This window comes from Botryllus schlosseri, chromosome 8, assembly GCF_051294905.1.
Source record: "Botryllus schlosseri isolate E-star chromosome 8, Bs_hap1, whole genome shotgun sequence".
In the NCBI taxonomy this organism is placed as follows: domain Eukaryota; kingdom Metazoa; phylum Chordata; class Ascidiacea; order Stolidobranchia; family Styelidae; genus Botryllus; species Botryllus schlosseri.
This window is the reverse complement of record NC_137243.1, coordinates 18,128,829-18,155,353: the sequence shown is the minus strand read 5'-3', so window position 1 is coordinate 18,155,353 and position 26,525 is coordinate 18,128,829. Positions and strand designations below refer to the sequence as shown.

The 26,525-nt window shown below is 42.0% G+C and overlaps 1 protein-coding gene across 1 annotated transcript in view; it reads left to right on the top strand.

Annotated features, from left to right (window-relative positions):
- The window catches only part of LOC145445168 (uncharacterized), a 32,496-nt gene extending 6,268 nt beyond the window's left edge, over window positions 1-26,228 (top strand). Inside the window, exons 2-11 of the mRNA XM_080323311.1 lie at window positions 26-171; window positions 8,100-8,333; window positions 9,101-9,258; window positions 9,323-9,400; window positions 9,464-9,616; window positions 13,383-13,615; window positions 16,737-17,067; window positions 18,868-19,343; window positions 21,204-21,490; window positions 24,470-26,228. Of these exons, the coding sequence (XP_080179437.1) occupies window positions 26-171; window positions 8,100-8,333; window positions 9,101-9,258; window positions 9,323-9,400; window positions 9,464-9,616; window positions 13,383-13,615; window positions 16,737-17,067; window positions 18,868-19,343; window positions 21,204-21,490; window positions 24,470-25,590 (3,217 nt within the window). The 3' untranslated portion in view covers window positions 25,591-26,228. The remainder of the gene's footprint in view (window positions 1-25; window positions 172-8,099; window positions 8,334-9,100; window positions 9,259-9,322; window positions 9,401-9,463; window positions 9,617-13,382; window positions 13,616-16,736; window positions 17,068-18,867; window positions 19,344-21,203; window positions 21,491-24,469) is intronic.
- The last annotated feature ends 297 nt before the right edge of the window (window positions 26,229-26,525 follow it).

Here is a 26,525-nt window from a genome sequence, read left to right as displayed (position 1 = left end):
GGCGAGGAAACGCGTGCATTTGCAGGGAGTTCTTCATATACATATTCCTTTACACGCTGCTGTCAATATGCTACCGTCACATCGACAACCAGGATTTTCGCGACTACTTCGAGAAATTATGTCTACAGTTTCAATCCTACACTGATTTGGTGCCGATAAGCTTTGTCCTAGGTGAGCTGAATATTTTTTGCAAAATCATGACTATATTTACAATTGTCATATGCACCGCTTGTCTATTTCTGTATTCAGATAAGGAGTTAAGCCTTTTTGTTCTCGATGGCCGGTGCTTTGTTTAGTAACATGATTACCAGTGAACTCGGTACTTGGTGAATTCGGCCCCACAAACTCGGCTCTTGGTGAATTCGGCCGTTGGTCAACTGGGCCCATGGAGGAATCGGCACTTGAACAATTTTGCATTAGAAAGCTTGGGATGCCCCTAACCCCAACCCTAGTATTGGGATACCCTAACCCCAACTTTGACCCTAACCCCCCTCCAACCCTAATGCTAACCCCCCCCCCCAACCCTAATGCTACCCCCCTCCCCCCAACCCCAATATCCCCCCTCCCCAACCCTACTCTTGGGATACCCTAACCCCAACTTTGACTCTAACCTTTCTCCAACCCTATTATCCCCCAATCCTAATCTTAGGATACCCTAACCCCAATTTTGACGCTAACCCACCTCCAACCCTAATATTCCCCTCCCCCTAATATCCGTCTCTCCAAAGGTAAAAAACAATTCATTTTGACGTTTATGAATTTTGACGTGTTCATGGGAAACATTTGTTAATGACATGGGTGGACACCGCCTCATCATGTTCGTAAAGCGAAGAAGCGCCGCTTGATCTTCCAAAACTTCACTCTCACATACAATGCAAAGATCCATGTTCTCAAAACTCATACGTCCGTCACTCACGCCGTCAAATTAGCAGACCACGCATTGTCGATATGTGAGCGTCGCGTTATCTCCCACGCTTACGCAGTGTGTGATCGCGTGATATAATTACGACATGACTGCGTGATCTACGCATGCAGTGACCTTCGTATAATATTGACAAATCACTTGATATTAATAATATTAGTTTAGTAATTCATATTAATAGTTGTTGATGCGTTTTAATGCAAAATTCTCCTAGGGCCGAGTTCGTGGGGCCGAATTCACCAAGTGCCAAGTTCACTGGCAACCAGTAACATGCCACGCTTTGATGTGACTGCTGAGTGTTGACGCACTGCTATATCGCAGAAATGTTCATAACATATCTAATCAATTCATAAATGTAGGCTAAACCTTACGTTAATCTAGTTTATTATCATACAACCAACTTATTGGCATCATCGTAGTTGCATTTGTAGATTCCCTATTATGGCAACATCCAATCTTTCTTCGAAGTTGGACCTATATCAAAAAACACTCATGTTGCTTATAAACTCGCCAGACGGAACGTTAAGTTTGTCAACAAGGGTGCACAAAGAAGAACAACGTTTTAGTAAATACCCATATCACGTAATTCGTAAACATTCATATCCTGCCGATGAGCTGTTTTCCAACGTTGTCAGGGCGATTTCAGATAAGAGAGAAATGAGGTACCAACATGTACCAACACGAGTGACGATAATTGCATCACTGCTTTAGCCAAATATACTAGGTTTCCCCTTCCAAGCTGCTTCTTACCGGATCAGAGCGGTTTGCACAACACAATATCGGTTTTCTCGGACTCGGGTTTTGTAGGAGGAAATTAAGATAGTAATAGTTGTCTGCGTCGAAATCGGTAACATGTTTTACCCAAGCAAGCGAGACAGCCACGAACAATATTAGGCTATATTTGCTGCTTCATATAGTACAAGGGGCATTGCCACTCATCGCTGATGATTCAACCAATCATTGAAACTGATATAAAGAATATGTCGCTGTGTAATGTAGAAATCCCCGCAGGCGTAAGGGATCCATCTTGATCTGATATGTTTTTTGTAAAATAAAAACCAAATCCATGTGATTGTTGGAGTGTTGGCGACTGTATAACTAGTTTACGGGGTAATATCGGTAGAAAATATAGCAACCCGTTTTACACTCTGCTTAATACCAATAGCAATGGTAAAACACCTAATACCATTGTCCGGTCTGGCCTAAACTGTTCCTAGTCGAAATTGCTGGCAAGGCGACGGAAGATAGGCCTATTGATTTTATGGGATTATGATAGCATTTGATTGCTTCAGGTGATGCATTTGGTGACGTTTGAAAATTGGGCTTGTAGGCTACATCAGCATTGTGGTATAATGTGGCCTGAGTCGTCGCTAGGTATCGTGTACAGTACCTTAACCTATCACTTCACTGAAATGAAGGGTTAGAAATAGCAATATGATGTCATAAGATTCACGTTCGCGTTCACACAGAACCTTTCAAAAAGGTTCGCGTTGACACGAACCTGAACCTTTTAGGGGTTCGCACCATCCCTAATTAGTAGGCTATTGTCAATTTGGCAATTGAAATGAGTTTTCACCAGGGCTGTGGAGTCGGAGTTTCGCTCTGGAGTCGGAGTCTCTTTCTAGAACGCGTCGGAGCTGTGAAAAAAATTCAGCCTGGAGTCGTAGTAGGAGTTTGTGAAAATGTTCCTGACTCCGACTGCAACTTCTTTATTATGAAAACAAGTGCTTTCAAACATCTCTTAATAGGATTTGTATGTATCAAATTTATGCAACTTTTTCAAAATTTTCTCGCGCATTACGCGGTTTAACGTAACATAATATCTTGCTTATTGGGTACCTTCCCCCAAGACAAATGCCATCCCGCTCGGAATAATTATTTGAAATTGTGTGCGTCTTTTAGTTTAGTACGTTTGGGCGATTTCAATATCTTTTGACATAGCAGACAGGAGGTCACGAAATAACATCATGTAACAAAGTCATTAGAGCAACGGGTCCGCCCGAATATGTTTAAATATTTTTACGGGACCTACATTTTCCAAGACTGGTCTCAGGACTCAGGTCTACTGGTAAATCTGATTATGTGAGAAGAGAAAGGATACAAAATTGATATCAATCTATATGCAATTCCCGATAAAATTGACCGATTCAATCATGAATTGTAGAAATTGTTCGCGTTTCGCGCAGTATAGCCCGATGGTGGGGTCTGGTAGCGAAGCCCCATAAGCAGTGGCGTATCCACGGGGGGTTTAGGGGGTCGGAACCCCCCCTTTTTCAAAATCCTAAAAATTGATAAAATAAAATATAGCCTCTAATATTTGCTAATTTATTAGTTTAACATATTCGTTTTTACGTATGAGAAGGCGAATATGGCGTGTTAATGTTATTTAAGGGGACTAAAACCCCTACCAAATCTTGTAATCATGCGCCGAATTAGTCGAAAGGATAAAATAGGTCATTATATTTCGGCAATGCCATACGAATTCTGCGCTTGTTCAGCTACATTTCAGCTGTGGCAGTTGCTGACGTTCTCAACTTTCTTCCCTCGATTTCTCTCTCGCCTTGCTAAAACGAGAGACGCATTTTAGGATAATCTAATCTAATTGGCCGACGCGATACGTAATTGCAAAGACGAAGTTGTCGGCAATCAACATCGCCCGCGAATTCGCTGCTCCTGCTCGCCTTGAAATCCTAATTAGGAATTGCACGGCGTGTTGATTGATCAGCGAGACGCAGACACGGCAGCCCCAGTACGACAATGCTATTCTCAAATCCACATTGTCTTCGCGATTATTGGCGAGAAATGGTCTACGATTGACATTCACATTTCAAAATACAAGCCTAGTAATCCACGTTCCCGATTGTTAGGTGGCTTGCTGGCGTTCAAATACAGGCATGTGTTGTCGCTGAACGGGAGAATTGAGTAGACCTAGTAGTAAATTTAACCTAATTATATCGGCTGACAAGTTTCTCTGTCGATCAAGTTATTATCCCAGTGTGTACTCTGTATTAATTGACTGACTTGCGTACTTGCAATTAAGGTCTAATTACCTTCGCGCGAACTACACGCTCAGCCGTACGGCTAGTAAAGCCATCGAAAAGCACACATTCGTGTACGACGTACACTGTTCACACCACACCTCTCTGTGGCGATTGCGATCGCCCTCGTTTATGCTACCGCCTTATTCCGCGCTTGTTCGTCTGCTGCGATACTACCGACCATGCTCATAATATCGTCAAAACCCAACAAAATCGCGCATCTCTGAGCGGAACTAGGCGCTTGAAAACGGGCGGCGTTTGCTGGCTCATGACTAAATGTGAGCAATTACGAATTTCTTTCAATCATACCGTAAAAGAAACGCGATTTTCAGGCAATGTCTGTATCGTATTCGTACATCTCCCACTCACCGCAAGTTTCTTTTTATTATTAAACTATAGAATATCGTAAATATTCGCCATGGAGTGGAGACGAGTGATTGTTATCATTACGTCATAATAGCCAACTACGTAACGCAAACCCCCCCCTTTTTTTTTTTCGTGCTCTGGATACGCGCCTGCCCATAAGTATGGTTTATCACCCTATGGGGGGCCTAAGACCAACGTTCTATGATCAGGGCTGACGAAGTGCTGTTTCACTCCTGACTAGAGCTAAATTTCTATTGTTTTATTCACATTTTAATTTTACAGGATGGGATATATATCATGTTTGAATGATTCCGTTTCAATGATTCACATATTTCCTTCATAACATTGACTGACAACTATACAAAGTTCGATCTCTGTGTGACTACTGGAGCGTGCAGTTCTATTGGAAATTTCAATAAATTGCAGCTCCATTACGGTGGCGTTCTGAAGAAAACGGCTGAGGCCAAAATTTTTATTTCGTTTTGCCCTTTAATTTGAGACCACATCATTTTTAGAGCGCAGTGCCCCTTTAAATGCAGTCCTATAAACGCCATATGCATCTCCGTTTTGCTCTGCACAACCTCTCTATCATGTTCATGGGAAGCTTGTTTCGGTTGCACGTTTGACATCGACTTGTTTTGAATCGTACATTGAAGAAGCGCCGTTGGGTTGCAAGTCGAGAACAAATGCAGATATTTCCTGCTAGTTTTCAGCCAGAAGATATTATTCTAAGGTATTTAATGCCAGTAATACTTTTCTGAACAAGAAAGCGTATTGGTTAAGCGTCCGGCTTCTTGAGCGGTAGGTCGTGGGTTCGATCCCCGGCTGGGTCAGACCAAAGACCTGATTAGTAACACTGGTACCGGTATCCATGACTACCCCGCTTGGCGCTCATGCATTACTGGGATAGCATGGAGGGGAGGTGCAAGACTTGTAAAGCCATGCAAGGTTATATCTGTACCTTGCTTGTCCAGCGGCATATGCACATTGCACATCATGCACAGATTGTGTGTATGTATATTGTGAGTCGGTGTATATGCAGCAAAAAACATCAAGGACAAAAATAGATACGTCATTTCCTACCTTTAAATAATCTGTCAAATACCGAGTCATCTTATTTTATGGTAGACTGCAATTAAGTTGAAAAGGAATGTGTGAATCACAGCAGAGAATGGGTTTTCCGGACCCACCATGAACAAGATTCAAGTCTTCTCACTATTTGGTTAGATATTCTGGTCCCTATTAGGTCGGATACTCATATGAACGTATTAGTCACTCCAAGTTACCGACTGTAGATCAGGTTCTACAGTATTTGCTATATCTAAAAGAAAATTGCCCCAAGACTACCACAATGCAGGACTGTGTTCTTCTAAGTAAGAAGTTCCAACTGTTGAAGAGGTTGTCAAAGTATAGAATATGACAATAATACCAATAAGGCAAGCGCAGAACATTGTGTTGATGCATTGTTTCATATGTTCTTCTATAACTAAATTGCACTCTACCATAAAATAAGATAACTCGGTATTTCACGGATGATTTAAAGTTTAGAAAAGTATTACTGACATCACATACGTTTAATAATATCTTCTGGCTGAAAACTAGCAGGAGATATCCGCGTTTGTTCTGGACTTGCAACCCAACGGCGCAACTTCAATGTACGATTCAATACAAGTCGATGTCAACAGTGCAACCAATACGTGCTTCCCATGAACATGATAGACAGGTTGTGCAGAGCAAAACAGAGATGCATATGGCCTTTATAGGACTGCATTTAAGTACAATTTTGAAAATATATCGATTTTGTTGCAAAATCCCATCTCCACACGGCCGTTTTCATCTGATGAAGTCACAAAGCAATAAACCGGTGACATGGTCAACACTACATATCCCGTAGTAACGAGAATTGCCCCATGTATCTTTGGGGGCTTTGAGGGGAAGGAAGGTCAGGACGAAGATGACCAAAATGGCGTATGAAAGTGTTTTTATGTACTAAACTACCATTTGGAAAACGGCGAACGAAGTTTCCGGAAAATTTTTCAAATCTGAACAACCCTAGTGGACACCTTGATGTTGGCTAATGAAAATATAATGAGTATGACCGGGGGAATCGGACAATTGATCCGCTGCCGCAAAACTCCTAATGATTTTAGCGACATACAATTGTATTTCAAGATATATTCTAATGGTAGGCCTACAGTACTTTTGTTTCATGTAATTTTGTAGGTGATATCTCTACATTACTGCTCGCAGTGCGTTGGCACACTAGCTTTGTAATGAGCTTTTGTTGTGATTCTCAAATAATTCGTTCCGTAGATATTTTACGTTCCGCTGTTGATGATTTGGCAACCTACATCGCTGACATACGCCACAAACAATTGGGGATAGAATTGGTGCATCAGGGCTGCTTAATGGATGATTTCATCCAAAATAATTAGGATATAAATTCCGGAAAATTTCCATATGTCAGAAATAGAATATAATCTGGGAGGTTGGGCAACTGCGAATATATGGAAAAGGTATCAAATATGGTATGGAAGAATGTTGCTGTAGTATGGAATATTGTAAGTATAGTATGCAACGATTGAGGCGGGTATATAGTATAGAAAGTTCCCCTTCCACACCATGCCCTGACCATGGGCGTATAATGTATATTCACACCTGTACATCAGGGTGGTACACGAGTGGAAATACATATACTCTTTTTGCTAAGAGCGCGGCGTACATGAAAATCTGCATGGGGTGCACCATTACAAAAGGGTGCACAGGGGTGCGTGGGAAAATTTATTGGGGTGAAACTAGCGATTTTGTCGACCCGCTTGTAGGAATTAGCTACTGTAATTGACTGTATCGGCCATGTGTAAGTGACAACCTTTCATTAGTTCCATCATGCAATTTATGTAGCATTAGTTGACGAGGGTGCATGAGTCACAGCTAAAACTTGAAAGGGTGCACCACTCCAGAAAGTTTAAAGAGCACTGATGTAGACGATGAATGATGGGAAAATGATGACGAAATGCGATAATACCATTGATTTGGAGGGAAGGGATAATCCACACCTTGACCTACCAGTTAGCACACTTAATGGGAATTATCCATGCAATTTCATGTTGAATATGTAATCGTTCATTTACATACAGTATGTGTATTGTGTACCCTGTACACATCACTCTGTTTGAATTTAGACCCTGTTCGGTTGGCTAGGATGTAATTACTCGAACCAATGTCAGACTCGCGTCAACATCAATCTTAATAGTTATACCGTGTGTTTCAAAGCAATTCTCGATATTATTCACGAGAAGAATGTCCAAGCCCATTGTCCATGTCAAATTGATGGTTAGGTTACCTAGTTAATTGGCATTTAAGTAAAGATATCTATATTAAAATTTGCTTCCAATTCAAAGAACTGATGGCAGTTGTTGGGTTACTGCGTGAGGTTAGCGCAGGTCACATATATTTGATAGTTCCGGCTAATGGCATTGTCATGTTGTTAACGCGTATTCCTGTAATGACATGGTGACAAATTTACGACCTACTGCGGGTCTAGCTATATGCAATAGAACAGGCACAGCACAGTTGGGTAAACAAGTGGCGGTCTCTGCAGCTGGTTGAGTTGATTCTAACGTTGACTCAGGTCTGTACTGAATCAGAGTACTCCCATTCTCTAATTGTCATCAGCGGTTGAACAAACAACGTCTGTAGCTCTTGCAAATATTGCATCTGTTCGTATTCATGGTACGGTTTACATCTAGGAATAAAAAGGTGTGTGCATTTAGGGTTTTACGTCAGCGTTGTTGTCACGCGATGGTGGGGACAATTTTGCAGCATGCCATGGCCGGACCGAACTATGATGTTAGTGGCGTCAAACGTACACGGTTCGGATCACCGCGGTCGCCTAATCAGAAGGACCCTGATGCGATATCTCAGCCTTGCTGAAGTCGTTACCTACAGGTCAATATCGACCTCCGTTTTCAAAAGGTTCCCGACCATGCAACATGTTATCAAAGCCGGTAAGTCACCACGTTTGAACTTTTAAAGCCAGGCCGGTAAATCTGATATCATGTGATCTACATCAGAATATCAGTTCTTCAGTCATACGATACAACAGCATGGCATCGATCAAACAAATATTACAGACTTTTGCTGACTTTTTCATAACTGCTGCAGACAGGGGCGGGCAACTTGTGCAGTCCGCGGGCCGGATATGGGAAAATGAAGTGCTTGCCGGGCCTGATTCCTGAATCGATATATCAATCGCGTATTCATCCACCTATATAAGAAATGAATGGTATTTAATGTAAACTTTAAATTTGAAGCATTGAGACCAGAAGCAGTAGCCTACTTTATGACTGTATTACCGTAATGTACTTTAATAGCTGTTGAAGTCAATGAGACATCTGTGGTCGATCAAAGTTGCAACTCATTGAACTCTTGCTGCACGTCAGATATAGAAATCCTTTAGTAAAGACTGCACGTAAACGTCAGTTAGATAGGATCACAGCTTGGTCCATGGTCCAAAATGTTTGCTCAAAAATGTATGAAGACCCGCGGGATTTGAGTATGGATATGGATATGAGTGAAACAGAAATAGCTTCTAAAAAGGAGAAAGATTAACGTCAAAGAAGACTGTGAAATCAGTCAATAGTTCGAGGTGGATGCCAGTTTAAGAGACCCCAACTGGCCAGTCGTTCAGCATCCCAGTATCAGTTCATACATTGTGTGTGTGTCTTGGGCAGAGGCAAATATAATCTGACGATTGTTGATTTATCGATTACAGGGTTTATGACACCGTTGGAGTATGAAGAATATGAACGTGTGAAAACAGACAAAAGTGTTAAATATTTCGTTCCTTTTCTGTGGTTTGCAAACTTGCTCTCGAAGGCTCGTCAGGAGGGTCGAATCTATGATGACGTCACGTATCAACATATTTTAAAGGTCGGCGGTAACATCATCTGTTTTAAAATATGAGACCATAAATCCGTTGCTCTATTCACAATAGGAGATGAATGACCTTAGGTCTAATTGCGGCACCTTATTGGGATATGATTGGATCAGCATCCCGTTGGTTTACACGCAGGTAATGTCGTCGGCTGTATTGTGGATATTGGATCTCCAAATATATGCATTTGCTCATTTCTAGGTTGTTACCGTTGCGACGTATGTTTTCTTTTTGTCTACGTTGCTGAGCCGTCAGTATCTGGACATTGGACGACAATATCCTGGCCACGAAATCGACCTTTACGTGCCGATATTCACCATATTCCAATTTTTCTTCTATGTTGGTTGGTTGAAGGTATGCGCTTGGATTTTCTGCTTATGGGGCCCTTAATACTGTCGTTGGCTCAGTGGGAAAACTTTTAGTGAAGACATACTCTACTGGTTGCTGACGAGTGCCAGCCGAAAATGTTGGGGTTTAATATTGCTAATATTAATTGGCACATTATTTTGGGCGCATTGCACATTACACATTTGACTTTCGTGATCTTGTGGATGACTTTCACTCTTCCTCTCACTCACGCGTCAGTCTCTCTCGCTCTCGCTCCCATTAGTTCCAATCGTGGTCTCTGCTGCCGACTTGTAGCACGGCTCACCTTCAGACTGGGCTTTTCAATGCACTACGGTAGTTGTGATATCTACGATGAGGAGCCCAGAGGAACCTTCTGACCTTGTTTCAATGTGAATATATTTTTCAATTGTATATTGTAGCTCTGTACCTCAAAGTGTCTCATCATTAAATGATTATTTGCTGCAATTTTAAGCTCTACCTCGAATGGCTTTATGGTGCACACCAGACATGGGGTGATTACTTCATGAATGTAATCGATTACGATTACAATTACTTCATAATCACACGATTACGATTACAGCAAAATCAGGAAGTAGTCGATTACGATTACGATTGCATTAGAAAAGTGATCACAGTTACTCACGATTACATTCATTTTCCTTCTTAGGACTGTAATCCTAGAAGATATCAGGGATATATCCCTGGAAGATATAATGGAAGACAATATATTAAGGATTGCGATGAAAAGGCTTAATGAGATAACAACTTTCTTTATACAGCATGTGTCATTCGTTTGTTACGTCATAATGAACCCATTGCCCAACTCTATAGGGTACGATTTATCGCACCCAACTATTGGCATTCTTGCCAAGTCTGTAACTGCTGCACCCAAATTCCCCAATAGGATGGGGAGGGTGCTCGAAGGGGACTCAAAAAGTATTTCGTAAACCAAGATAAATTAAAGAGTATTTTCGTGAGATTTAATTATTTCTTGAAAATGTTCTTCGAACTTCGCGATTTAAATGTCTCTAGTACAGGGGTCACGAACGCGGACCAAATGAGTCCTCCGCGGTAGCAGTAGCAAATCTCCGAATTAGCGAGATTTGAAAGTTGAAGCTGGTTTCATATGAGTAGGGCGGAGTAAAATGGAGTACCTAAGTGATTCGATTCTTCGAGCCGAGCATTCGAGTATCACTCATTATGACGTAATAACAGAATATAAGATCTTTGTACCTTTTATGTGTCCACAAAGAATACAATGCCTGTTTTCCACCAATTTCATTGCACTTTGTGAGATGGTGTGGGTTGATCGTTGCTTCAGATCGTTGCTTCAGAAATATGTTATTTCCAGTAACGTTAGTGGCTTAGTACTATGTGTTTCTTATGCTGCAATACGGCCAATCAAGGTTCGCAGCCTTCGGAAGTGGAAACTAATAACGAAACTATAATCCTCGTTGATAAACTAACAGTTCCGTGGAACGTATATAAAAATCTCGTTATAATACTCGACTCGAATCACAATAATTAATAATACTCGATTCAGATTTGAGTACTCGAGAATCATTGTGCCCAACCTTACATTTGAGCAGCAGTTGAACATAAGTCAGTCGACCCGTGGCCTACTAAAAACAGTAGACCATGGTCGACCCTAAGGAACATACGAACGCAGTCGCTCGGGACGTTGCTTGTAATCGCCAACACGGAGACGTAATATATCGTAACGGGATTGGCGCTTCGGCGCCCAGTGCGGCAACGCAACTGAGCCCGGAGGAGCTGCTATGAGTCCCGGCGAGTGAGAGTATTTTCTTTTTGGTACCTTGCCCATTACTCTGAATGTCTAACTTTGATTGAAGAAATTCAACTGAGCGCAGATAAACGTCATGAGTAAGTCATGGTAGCCCGTCGCAATCATCAATACACAAGCTTGGTTTGAAATGCATACCTCTCCCCCTCAAGAAAAAACATGCACATATTATTGGGATAGGCATTTCGGTGCCGGTTATTACCGCGCCACGACACACCAAAAGACATATGTGGTCTCGGCCAACACGCAACTCCACGGAGTGTGCTACTAAATAAATACCTTGGCCGAAACTTGGGGTATTCGTCCATTGCCAATATCCTCGCTGCGTGGGCATAACTAATAGTCCTGTCCTTCCAATCTGAGCCCACAATGCAAATGCCACCCGGCGCACCCACAAAGGAATGAAGGCATAGCAATTTGTGTGTGCGTCTGATGAAAGATATTCTTTTAGTCTGCTACGTTTGGGCGACTCCAATATATTTTGATTACATAACAGACCGTAGGTCACGAATCAACAACACGCAACAAAATAGTTATAACCACATACCAGATGTTATAATTATGAAATACGTGCCCCAGCTCTACAGGTAAATCTGAAACTTGAAGGCTGAGAGAGGATTTAAAATTATCAGTTATATAATGCAATTACCAACATTATTGACGAATTTCAGTCTTGAAAATTGGCCAACGTTTGGAGTGGGGGACGAATTGCTGTTTTGGTTCTGATTCTAACTACAACCCACGCTAACATGGCAGGCTATATAAGCGGATGGCTATGGCGGCAGGTCCAAATGCTGAGTAAAGAATTGTGAAATAACGATTGGCACCCGTTTCAAGTAGAGTCGTGAGAATAAGACAAAGTGAACATAAAAATCCTGCCTTCCACTTAATACAGCAGATACTGCGAGCTGCTGTTACGAGAAACGATCAAGAACAGCTCTGTTATGATATAGGCTATATCAGCAGCTGTTTATTTTAAATGCTTCGTTGTGGAAACCATAATGTTTTATTCGACGAGTACAAAATTTCGAGTCTTTGTCAGTTGTCCGTACGAACGTAGGCCAACTGCTCCCCAAGCGGCAACGGCCAAACTGCGTTTATCTAATCATAACCAAACAACAATACATAAGTTACTTTCTTGAACTAGGCAGAGTGCATGGTGATTAATATCCTGCTTCGAGGTAGTGTCGTCTGGAGTGAATTGATAACCTGATATACACCACGGTGGGTGTTCTTACAATATCCATCAAATATCCATCTACGATGTGTGGATACTTATAACGCAATGACGAGCAAAGCTAATACTTCTGAGGTAATAATGAGCAGTGGCGTTTGAAAATCAGACGTTTGTGCTATGACCAACCTGGTACAATATATCTTCCTTGTTCACGTATATTCAGTTTATGTCGTAGTCCTTGTACAGATAAAATGTAATCGTTCTTTCACAAAGAAATCGATTAGATATGGGATGTAGTCTATTGCGATTAAGATTATTTTGGATTTTTTTCGAATATAATCGATTGCGATTACGATTACTTCAAAATGCTGTAATCATCGTAATCTATTACGATTACTAATCGCGATTACCCCATGTCTGGTGCACACATGTTCACATTGCGACGCGTGTCACCGTAATCACCATAAATATGAGATGTTCTCTTGATCGAGTATGCATTCAATATTTCCCAAATCCGACTTCGGCTCTGGATTTCAGTTTAAACTGCTAATTTGCTGACTTCAAGTTCCTGAGAAATATTGACGCTCACTACGGATAGGAATCACTCGAAAAGCTTTGAGCGAATGCATCAACCATATGAAGTTATTGTTATGGCAATAATATTATCAAAATCGCAAGTGATGCATTGTCTGTATGTTTGTTTGTTTTATTCAAAACATTGGCGCTTATCGCATATAGGAATATCTTGATCCATCATCAGGAATTTCTCATCCGTATCGACAATTTTCCAGGTGGCGGAACAATTGATAAACCCTTTCGGCGAGGATGATGACGATTTCGAGGTGAACATGGTAATCGACCGCAACATCGAGATCGCGCTGATCTCAGTGGACGGGCTGTACTTCACCCATCCGAAATTGGAGAAAGATATGTACTGGAACAACCCAAATCCTTCGATCCCTTATACCGCGGCCGCTGCTAACCATAAAGTCGATGTGTTCCTCGGTTCTACGATGGATATGAGGTGAGAAATATATCATAATCGCATGGTACTATTATATTATATGCACATCATGTAGTTATGCAACCCTTTACGTTTCAATCAGTTTGTGTATACTTGTCATAAATACTGTGATGGCGAGAAGTATTATCGATTAACCAATGACTGTCAATTTGCAACATATGTTGCAACATATATAATTTTTTTCTCATTGATATATACATATAGCTACTATAAATATTCATTACAATGTTGCGTAAGACATATACGCCACCCGTTAGAACTAAGTATCATACGATGCGAGAAAACTCGTTTCATGCGGGCTAACACGCAACACGCATATGCCTGATGAATTCATATCAGAATATTTGAAGGAGATCAAGTGTTTGTAGCTGCTACCCAGGGGCGTAGCCAGCCGAGAATAAAGGGGGGTGTTCTGATGTAAAGGGGGTTGTTTTGTCAACAAAGGATGTTCTGGATCATACCCGATTTATTGGGCGAATTGTATGTACAAGTGCTACAGGAATCAGATAATCTCGCTCGTGTTAACAACTCGATACGCATATACATAGCCCTGTTATATTAAAATATAACGCTAATGTCGTACGCTACAATCAATAGCAGCCCGAGTACGTCTCTTCGTATGCGCGCCTCTAATTACTGAGAGCAAGTTACGACATCGACAACACGCGCACGTAGATCATATTTCAGTCAACGCAGCAGTAGGAGCATAGGCGCCGACTTACGAGGTGGCGCAGCCACCTCGTCACCACATTTACGAGGTGGCGGCCACCTCGTACAAAATGCTCAAACGCCCAAGTGATTTGTGACCAGCAATTAGTCATCAGCCTAATCGATGCGACCTCGTTAGAGACGTCTTCGTGGGGTCGAACCTTCCTATTTGAAACGCGAAACCCCGTCATTTTGAAATGAACATTCTAACTCTGATATTCAGTTGCAATTCAATAATTCTATGCGCGTGAATAACATTGATGCAATTCCAAATCCTCAGCGACGTAAATTCTGATTTTTGTTCGATGCATTCCGTCGGACCTCGGACGGTAGCTAATAAGTCTCGTCCTCTGATGCTGATGAGAGATTACAGACAGACTGTTCCGGCAGAAGATTTATTAGATTAGAGCTAATAATCCCAACTACATCTGCAGAAAGAAATAATGCGGGAAAGCAACATTACTGCACTACTGTTAGCGCGAGCGGCAACATATATGAGCGGTCTTCACAACACACGTTGTGAGGCAAACTTGTGACTTCGCTATAGCAAGAATCAGGATATAACAGTAGCGCAGTTACATTTCGAATGAAGATTCCATTTAATAACTCGTCTGCATGGTTTGATATCAATAAGTGCAGGGCCGGTATTAAAACGTCACACGAATGGTTTAACATGTAGCATAAGTGCAGGGCCGGTATTAAAACGTCACACGAATGGTTTAACATGTAGCAAAGAGCGACGATGACGTCATCGATATGAAACAATTATGACGTCACAAGACTTTGCCACCTCGTAAAAAAATTAAACTTGGCGCCTATAAGTAGGAGATCTTATAATTTCGCATTCAGATAAGTAGCGGCCTCGGCTGAATATGGTACCATAACCAGATTCACGAATGTTAATATATGCAGTCGGAATCAGATACAGCGTGATAACTTGTGACATGATTCAGTTCGATGTACCGCCCGCCCGACGTTCCGATCTTTTTTATTTCGGCCCGTAACTCATCCACGTAACCCAGTTGTGTTATTACGATATAGCACCACAACTGGTAAGCTGAGATAACAGCAGAAACAGACATAACTTGTCCTTAATTACCAAAAGTGAGCAGTGTGATCAAGTTACAATACAGCCAGAGATATTGCCGTTTCGCGCTCGCATAAGAACGCGACCTCGAGTCGGGTATCATAACAGATTTCACAAATAATAATGTTGAATGCGGAATCTCTTATTTATTGATGAAATTGGCGATGAATTAGCTCGGTTGTTGGAGTAACGACTGCCCGTCTTGCTAATCGTTACTCGTCCTCTAACACATATCCTGATTGTCATGGTTTAATATTCGCGCAAATACACCTTCACCTTTGCTATGAAATGTTCACAGATCGTTTCTGCGGATCTGGATTAATTCAAATTATGCACCATGATGAGTCTTGATTCAACATAATATCGTTCGCTAAATTGATGTAGCATGTTTTCTATGTTGGGATGGTAAAGAGTAAAGACCAAATGCGTTCGAAAGTGCGATGCAATCGTTAATGTCAGTAGCCCGTCTCAGGCCCAGGCTTAGGCTCAGGCTCGTAATCGAAAAAACATTCCGTAATTGGATTACGATGCAAAAGAGACAAATGTGCATTATGCAGGACTATATCATCTCGTTCTTACCACATTACATCGAACATTTATAGAATTGTAGTACATAGCTAATCGCTGAAATACCTAATTTTTCGCGCCTCCGATGCGTTTATGATTGTTTCTATTTTTGGCTGAATGTGTGAAAGCAGGACAAGACTCCAAGAGATACCATAGCACTGAAAGGCGGGCAACAGGCAGTCGTTACTCACACAACGAGATGTATCAAATTCATTCATGTTTCAAACAGATTCCGCATTGGGCATTTGATTAAACATGGCAAGATATCAAGCTTGAGTCGCCAATTTATTTGTAACGCGAAATAGCGAGATCTCCCACTGTGTTGTAACATGACACCTGAAGTACTCTCGTTATCACAGACTAGAGAAGAATCAGAGAAAAAGGGCACATTGGCATTGATCGTTCAGTGAAAACACTCGCCATGCATTAATTACGAATACGTGGTTATGCCATGAAATAGTACCTTTAGATTTGCGATTAAAAAGGGGGGATATTCTAGTTTGGAGAAGGGGGTGTTTGGACACCCGAAACACCCCCTGGCTACGCCCCTGCTGCTACCTATCAAAGGCAGTCTTTGGTGAAATTTAAAAAGTGGGTATATAACAACAACGCATATCATGAAATACCTCACTGAAATATAAAATCACAGTCATCATATCATAGTAATAGAGAGCTCGCATGAAATGGACCATTATCGTTTCGAGAGGAAATCATTCTGTTATCGATTGTGATGCTACATCACAATGTCCTTGTTTACAGCGTCGACAAGGAAGATATGCGCATCATTGATGAATACAGCTCCTTCACTGAATCAGCGCGGGAGCTAGGACACGACAACAAACTCAACAGAATCGACAGCATCGCAACCGAAGACACGTCCCTGTCGCCGCCTTCGCACGCGCGTTCCAACAAGACAATGAAAAAGTCGTCGGGCTGTAACCTGATAAACTTCTTGCTGAAGGGCATCGCCCGGGAAGACGACATGGACGGTTCCAAGACATCGCTGCTGAAGAAAGACGGGAAATCGTCAAACGACAGGCCTGATGTCACGAAATCGCCGATGGAAAAGAATCATATGACGGCCGATGAGGCAAGCGGTGTAAACAGATTATTCTGTGTACTTTAATTTCTAGACTTCATTTCTAGACTACCAATGTAGATCGTCAATGTAAGCCTAACGCAGTGTGGACCCTTGATCCAGACTTGTACAAACTACTGGATTTTCAAAACTCGCCGTTAGAACTGGAACTAACGACCTTAAATTATCCGCAACTAAGTACAACACAACTAACTAGATCAGGGGTTTTCAACCTGGGGGGCACGCCCCCCTTGGGGGGCGCGGGAGGCTCTCAGGAGGGGCGCGAGAGATTGACAAAGTCTGTATAAATTGTGACTAAACATGTGTTTCACAACCATTCAGAAAAGACGATTGTTGAAGATTAATAAACTTATTTCGTATTCTAGAAAGCTTGCCAAACTCAAACTCCAACTTATCGTAGACCCCGGTCGACGCCTAATTCAATTAGTATGTGTTGGCGGCCGTATACATGCAAATTGGAATTACGAATTCACTCCCGATTTTTCCAAAGATTTTATTTAATCTTGAAATTTTCTTCGCGCTCCGCGCAATTCAACAAGACTTTGATTTCAATGCAGTAGCGCCCTTCTTAATCTGAGCCTGAATGGGAATCGTCAAGAAATAACTATTCATTGGCGGCACTGAAAAATTTTCGCGCTCCGCACGACAGCATGCACTCCCAGCAACTATTCATAACATTGCCACTCGCGATAACGGTGCGTACAATAAGCCGTTGTGAAAAGTAGAATAGTCCGGAGTTCACCGGGAATGGATATAGACAGTTTACAATAGGTGTTTTGCGTCCAGATCCTTCATTGCGGCTATGCCCTGGAATGCGGCCTTGGGCTACATAAGTAATCGAAATGCGACCATGATTAGCAAAAAGGTTGCCCACCTCTGTATTAAATGATGTGCTTTTTTTGACATGACGATAAATGCAAGGGGGGGGGGGTCAGGAGGGCGCGATTATTTTGACCATCGCCAAGGGGCTCGCGTGTCAAAAAAGGTTGAGAACCGCTGAACTTCATTTTATCGGAAGTCGACTCTGCTTTCCACATAAACATCGGTATAAGTGTCAAATGGGAGAGGGTTTCGACCCCCAAACCCTACCCCATGGTCACGCCACTCATAGTGGTGATGACTCTAGCTGGCAATGCCAGCCAGACCATCACACTAACACCGAACGTGTTTCATAGTTGTCCGGCAACTAATTTTTTCGAATGCGCAATGCGGTGGTCAGTAGTTAGGCAATCATTGCTTTCCTCTGATTGCTTCTGTTGCACGTTACATTGTCGCCATTGTCTTGTCATTCTATCCTTTTCTGTTCTGCTGTATGTTGTGTTCTGTTGTATGTTGCTTAAAGCCACCTTGGTTACATTTACTTCAATTAAGCTTTAGTTAGTTATGTCGACGCGATAGTCAGTTTACGACACGCAACTCAAACTAGAACTACTCAAAACATATGAACTGCCTAGATTGATAGTTTATGCAAGTCTGCTGTACCTCCTTGCTACGTACCTGAAAAAAACGTTTGTTTCGTCGTTTTGTGCGGATTGGGGGTCATCATGCGATTCGTTGCTGATTCGGGGACGAGATTTCGAAATGAAATTTTCATAAACCTTTTGCGGTGAATCGATTCATTGGCCTATTCAGAATCGCATTTCGGTATGATCGTAAATGTAAATGAAGTGATTGTTTCAAAATATTAATCCCTCCTAACTATAGCTTGTATAAATCCTGAGGATGCAAAAGATTTTATCCAATCTCAGTAAGCACAGTAATTTGACGAAGAATCATATGATATGCGTTTAGGATTCAGCGGACTCGGACGTAGGTCACGGCGGCGGCTCAGAAGACGAAGGCACCGACGACAAGCGTAGAAGCAGTTTGTCGTCCTTGGACGAAGCAGTACCCCAAAAACCTCAGAGTAAAACCACCGGCGACGTAGCGGTCTGCGTCGGAAAGCACGCCATCGAAGAACCCGAAGAGAAACCAAGCGCCAAAAGGCCGAAAAGCGCTTTTCCGCACGCGGGGCCTGGCAACTCGCGCACGATGCCGCGGAACGGTAAAAGAATGCAAGAACCGATGAAGCACATCGCTAGCGAGGGCAGTTTGAAGTCGCTGGGTGGTCGATTTACTTTCGGAAAGAACAGAAAAAGCTCGAAACGAAAATTGCCGGCTCCCAAACCCGCGAGAAAAGGCGATTTTAGTGTTCCTTTCTTCGGGCAGGTGGACGACGAAAGGCTCAACGCTCAAATGAGAAATTTCAACATCCAGAAAAACAACAAGTAGGTCCTTATCGACGCGTATAATTATAGCTTTAAAATAGCTATAAAATTAACTATAAAATCGGTCCAGCCTTGTTGTTGGCTGTGCTCAAGGTGGTTTTCGGCCACAATGGTCGTTTACGCAAGACCACACTATTCTTCATTATGATTCCTTGCCAACTTGTAGCACGACCCACTTCTAGGATCCATTTCCTTATCAACTTTGTGAACTTCACATTCCAATTGTAATGTCTGCTGTGGTTTGAACAGATACTCGTCTACTTTCGCCGCGCACGCGTGGGTCGCGCTATTCGAATTTGGCAATGGCCAAAACAACTTATACCAGACATAGTGACTCAGTGACATCACCATTTTTTTTTAGTAAAATTGTAGTGAAAGAGAGCTCTTTGTCAGCGAGACAGCCATGACGTTTCTTCTGAAGGGAGTCCTCCTGATGACAGGTGGCTTTAGCACAAAATTATTGCTGTCCACCATATCAGAATAGATGTTGTCGAACAATTTATCGATGTATATCATGATAGATTCCCAACCCATGGGTGACATTTGACACACACTAATTTTGAATGTATAAGATATAGGAATAGGACGTTGTATATTTTTGTCCTTGATGTTTTTTGCGGCATATACCACGACTTGTGATATACATACACACGATCTGTGCATATGCATACCATGAGTGTATGATGTGCATATGTCACTGGGCAAGAAAGATACAGATATAGCCTTGTTAGGCTTTCTAAATCTTGCTCCACCCATCCATTTTACCCCGATAATGCTTCAGCGCCAAGCGGAGAAGCCATGGATACCAGATATAATCTGGTCGGGAAACTGCAACCCCCAATATTGCCCATAAAGTTGGAAATAGCCGTTGCTACGTTTAATCAGAACATCGCATACTTATTGGTCACCTCGTCGAAGCAACCTTAACAGGTCCTTAATTGCGGGAATCCGATTGCTCGTAACAATGCCGATTTCTTACTTCGTCGGAAATTTCTGAGAATCAATTGCTCTGGCCAGACCATGAGTCATATTTTCTTAATCAATTCGACAATAACCTTTCTTTAAAATTAGTTCTCACGAATCATGCGTTGGGGTAGCCAGCTATTTCTATATATCTGGTAAACATTACCATTATCTGAGTTGCTAGTTCAGGGTACAGTACATGAAGATTGCTTTTATTACAACATCCATTGCTTTGCAACATTCATCGCGCCCGAAAAGTCTTTGAATTTATATAATTGTATTACTGCAATGGATGTTCTTGAATGAAAGCAATTACCATATATATGTCAAGTGTCAATATTCTGTTGCGCAACCCTGCAGTTCTATGTGTCTCATCGAATCTATAGGTTATTTTTCTGCGATGTCCTGCTCCTTTGTCACTGTTGCAAACGTTCTAGATATAGGAGTTCTAGATATCCCTGGCAAAGTTTTGTTTTTATTTTCTCAAATTGCAGCATATGATAAAACGATAACAAACCGGCAAAAAACGAAAACAAAGCCAACCTAGTTTGTGTCTACAAAGGAAGTTCCTGTATATTCTAAAAATAGTACAATGAGATTAAGCCATCTGTTCTCCTTGATTAATCGAATGTTCATGCCGGTGACGTCATATTTAGTGATACAATTGTTGATATGCGATGTTCTTTTCAATTCTCTACTAGTTGCTGGCGATTACCACTGACGAGTGGCAGCCGAACATCTTCGGGTGTATTTCAATATGAATACATTATTCAATAGTATATTGTAGTTCTGGACCACAAATAGCCTCTTTGAATGATTATTTGCTGCTCCGAATGGCTTATAGTGCACAAATATTCTTGTAGTGATTATATCATTCAGAATCATTTCCTGTTTCAGGCAGAAATCTGTAATCGCGCTGCAGCGCAACGCGCGCAGGGTGAAATACCCCGGAAACGCTTATCTTCCCTACAAAAACCTGCAGCTGTGGCCGTCCGATCTGAGCGCGCCGGACTATGCGTCTATGGCAAGCGGCGCCGAAGAGAGGCCAGACTTTGATTCGCCTTTCGGATCCATTAATTCTTTCGCGACATCGGTGCCCTCTCCTCGACCGCTGCGATTCTCGTACTTTTCGAAGCGCACCCACCTCGAGAGCTTGTGCTCGTCGTGTATGACTAGCCCGGGAGGTGAGTTCAATTTGTTGGCTTTTCAAGTATACGGCGTGATCTGCATGAAAACTGGGGTCGTTCAAAATAATTTTTTTCTTCAAATTTGACTAGCTAGTTCAGTGATTCCCAACGTGGGCGATTTGGCGGTCCAGAGGAGCGATAACGGCCAAAAATAACGAAGGGGGCGACGGCGCATTAAAACGGCTATAGTCGAGTTAAGTCAGAGAAGTGACCTTTTTTTTTAGTCAACGCACAAAAATTTAGCTGTAGAAGTGTAATTTTCGGCTCTTAGTCAACTCGCCGGTGATTACAGTTTGTATATTCCCATTTTTCTGTTCCCAATATTTGGGGGGCAATGATCGGTGTGGAGCTTGAAAAGGGGGCGATGAGTCGAAAAAAGTTGGGAATCATCGAGCTAGTTCATAAAATTGTTAACTTGGCTAAAAAATGCTGCACGCCAAATCCGGCTCAATTCCAACCGGCAGAAGCGAAGCAAGTAATTAGAGTTATAAAATTCTGAATTTTCCTGACTACCCCATGAAACTGCTAAGTTGTCTAGAAAGATGATGCGTAACAAGTTCGGCTCGATACCAACCAGTAGAAGCGCAGATATTGAAGTTTAAATTTTTGATCAAAAATAATAGTATTTATGGTAGAGAATTCTATATAATTAGTGATAATTAAAAAATTTCCCACCGTAAATAACAGTGATCCTCACCTACTTAAGTGTTGAAGGTTTATCTAGGCTCCTCCTCGCCATCTCATCCGTGTAAATCAGGGGTGGGCAAACTTTTTAGCTCACGGGCCGCATTCAACATCTGAATCCATTCGCGGGCCGCAGTATATAAAATTGGGATTATAAACCAAATCACAATATTGGCTTTTTCTTATATAGTGAGGACATGGAGATAATAGATATGCTTATATAAAACAAACCAAACATTGCTTTGATGATATCGTACACGCGCCAGAAACAGTGGCGAGATTTCATAGGCTGATCTTCAAAACTATAGAGATAAGGCGGTTGTCCCGATTCTTAGAACAGGATTGAAAATTGAATCTGTTTAGCAGCGATCTGTTCGTAGATTTACTAATTCCACTTTTGTTTTTGGCTCCAGGACACACAATGCGGACAGCACGATAACCATGTTAGCTTCAAACACGCTTCTACTATATGTGTAGATAAAATATATCGGGCTGTCGCGCCAGAAATTCAAATAAATTCGTTTTAAAATGGGTTTGATATTTATTAGATATGATAAGATTACTAGCTATTAAGCAATGAACAATTTACGGCGGAGAATCAATACGACATACGTCCTCCTTTAAAAGGATTTTTCCTCGTTTTCCAATAAAGCTAAAATGTGATCTGAGGGCAGCTAAATGTCGTCGTTTTTGGCAATTCGTCCTCCTTTATGGCAGGATATTGTACAAAAATGCCATAGTTAACATTAAATGTGGATGTCGGTGCTAGCGAGGGCATTAAGGCATGGTTGCCTTTGCCTAGGTCAACCCAAATAAACTGGACCTGGGAATGGGTATTTTGGATTGTAACGAAAAAATGACCATTTTTAGTCAGCCCGCCTATGGCTGGCGGCCGTATGCTGTCGAAATATTTGAAATGAGGCCGTGGACAACAAAAAGGTTGCCCACCTCTGTATTAGAAGTAGCCTGAAAACAAAACTATTCTAGTAAAGTACAGTACATACTCTTAGCGAAAAATGTGGGTATTCACGCGCGTGTACCACCCGTGATATATGGGTGTGAATATACACCTGTTGTAGACGACACCAGACTCACACCAAGGTATAAATCAAACACAACATTTCAATCCAAATGATGCTTGCAGCTACGGACGCAGGAAGGTGTGCACGTAGTCACGTATGATTTATAACCGCGACATAATTCTGAGCTAGGTTCTGTTATCGTGTAACTATTTTCGGTAAGAGTGCAGTACCAATACGTGAGTAGCTAATAAGTAGAAGTAGGCCTAATTTGATATACTACTACGATTACTTTTTAGGTATTTGGATTGCTATAATAGTAAATCTCAAGTTGTAACTCAGTAAACTACGCAATTATTGACGAGTCGCATTCATCAAATATTCAGATTTATTGACGCTCGCAGTTGCCGCATGTCTTCTCTGCTTATTATTCAGCGCCTTTTGCGGCATATGCGTGCGCATCCAATTTCTTGGCTGATGGACTTCCAGTTTCCGCTGTTGCGACGTAGCAGTCGCTGGTCGACCGAAGTCGACTTCAAGGAACATACAATTATACCTGCGATTTTACAACGTCTCCAAACGCGAACGCTTCCTTTCTCTGAAATCCGCAACCGCATCTATTTTTGCAGAATGAGCCAATGTGAATGCGCACGTAGAGTATGAAAGGGCGCATTCAGATTAACTCGTATGAATAGAGTCATAATTCGGGATATTTAATTCGCGCTTCAAATTCAGGGCCGAAGCTAAAGGGATGGAAATCTCCTTCGCGCAAATTTCACATTCGACGTCACTAGATCATTGTAGTTGTCTATTTAGAATAATTAGAGTGAAATGCCGATAATCTAATTTGACAAATGTTTCTATGCTCTTGATTTTAATTCTAACATCATTTCTTGTTTTCCTGAAAATGCTGTTGGAGAACTGCAGGCTATAGCGCGAAACGAGCCAAGACATAATTTGTCATTCTCCGTGCTTATGGGAATGAAATTAACTTAATTTTTATTGTATTCTTTTTTAGTACTGAATTTGATTCAATTTCCCAGTTTTTGCGAATGCAGTAATTATAATCTAATTTGGAAAAGTTGTAGGTTGTGATGTGACTTGTCTCGCAATCCATCCGTGACATCGTGTCATTGTTAAAAAACTTTCGCCCCGCAAGACTTTGATGAAACTATAGATAACTAACCTAGGGTAGGTAAGTTATCTATATTTAAACGCCTCTCCTAAATTAATTTGCACGCCTACCTCTAACACGCTATCAATTCCCTTCCAGTATACGACGACTACACCCCGGCATCCGCCTTCATGAACGCGTCGTCCAGCAAGATGAAAGACGACGTGAGTAACCGCGTCAGCATGCTGCCGTTCACAGAAGACCTTCGCCGGCGTCTACGTGTGGTCAGCACCAGCTCCCCAGCTTCCTCCAAAGTCACGTCGCCTCTGCTCATACGAACGCAGCTAGGCAGTCAACCCCCGCCTTATTCCGCGCAGAGATCAAGCTTCAGCGAAACAGACGACCAGCTGCTCACGTTCAGTCCCACTGTCAGCGTTACGGCCAACGGCGCGAACACGGTGTTAAAGGCGATCGGCGAGGCTACACACGCAGAAATCTACAAAGAAAGCGCCTCGGACGCCAGCACAGCTCTTGGCACGGAATCCCAGCTGCCCGTGAGCAGCGCAGGCAGCGACACTGATAGAAACGACCTAGCGACCAGCAATATTGAGGTAACAGATGAAAGAAAGCGTCACAAGAGTGTAAACATATCTACTAGTTGCCCGTTACCGGCACAATGCGAATCGCTTTCAGTCGCCGAAAATCACGTAGATGGCAAGCTGCCCGGTACCGATGTAATAATAAATGTCAATAATGAAACTACGAACGCACCAGTCAATAATGAAACTATGAACGCACCAAGTTCTAACGAAACAGCGGAGAGCAGTGCGATGCACAGCAATTCCAATTCCGAGACTCTGATCGATTTCAGTAGTCCTGCTAACGTCACGGACGACGGAGTAACGCTTATCACGGAAACCTCGTTTACGAAGGATCAAAAAAATCAAGATTTGTACAGTCCTGAATCTTATGTATCCAGAGATCACGCTTACCGTAAACTAAGCACGGATGATAATCCCCTAAATATTTTTGGTACTACAAGTACAGCGGATGACCCGGAGTCCGCATTTACAAGTCGGGCTGCTGAACCACACGCTGTCGTGCGAGATGGAGTGCAACCGAATACAATTTTGGCGAAACCGCCTCTACCAAGCAAATACCGAGTGGCGTATTCAAAATATGCGGTGTCCATGGAAAATGACTCGCAGATTAAATGCACAGACGTAGGCAATGAAATTCTAGCTGAAAATGCTGGCGCGGTTGTGATTGACATTGCTTGATGTAATGCTCTGCCGCATTCACGAATCTTGAATCTTAATCCTAGGAGGAGAGCGAGCTTGTGGAATGATATAGTCCTATTTACCTGACGGTGCAATGGGTTGTTATAACACTGGCTTCACAGCATTTGTAAATGTATTTTGAGATCTAAATTTCTCCATATGGAAAACAATACGCTTGCTTTTGAATCGAATCAGTTCGCCGTTTCCGCTGTTTATATATTAACATGCCCAGGGCCCACTGTATAGTAAGTTATTTTTTAGTAAGTTATTTTCTCAACGGTTCAATTTCTTCGTTTTAGTACAATTTCTGCTGTAGCCTATACCCTTGTTGTTAGTACAGTACAATTTCTGCTGTAGCCTATAGTCCTATACCCTTGTTGTTAGTACTTCTATTTTGTAACGATCTATTCGCGACTATATTCCTGAATCAGGAATTGATATTTTATGAGAACATGCCGAACTACTGCTACCCAACGTAGCAAAACCACACATTTACTTGGTTCTCAAGTCTGGTCTCTTCTGCAATCATTCAAACGCTATACATTCTAAACTCGCATCCCTAGAAATTATCATAACGCGTACCAGTACTGTACACTTGTGTGGATGGACATGTAAATAAATAATTGTTCTGTACCGAATTGTGCCAATGATCGGAGCTGTATAAGAGGAGATAGTCGAGTAAATCTAATTCACATAAAACAGACTGAGAAAGGATAAATATGTAATATTTAATATGTGCATATTGTGCAACTACCAACATTGGTCGGAGGTTTATCTTGGGTCCTCTTTGCTTACGTCGCCGTCGTACAGCGACAAAAAATAAACAGAAAAAAAAACCGATGAAAGAACGCAGTCACAAGGAGGAATGGATTGAGCGAGAAAGAGACGCGGAATAGAGATTACCACCGAAAAAAGAACTGTGACATCGGGCACTA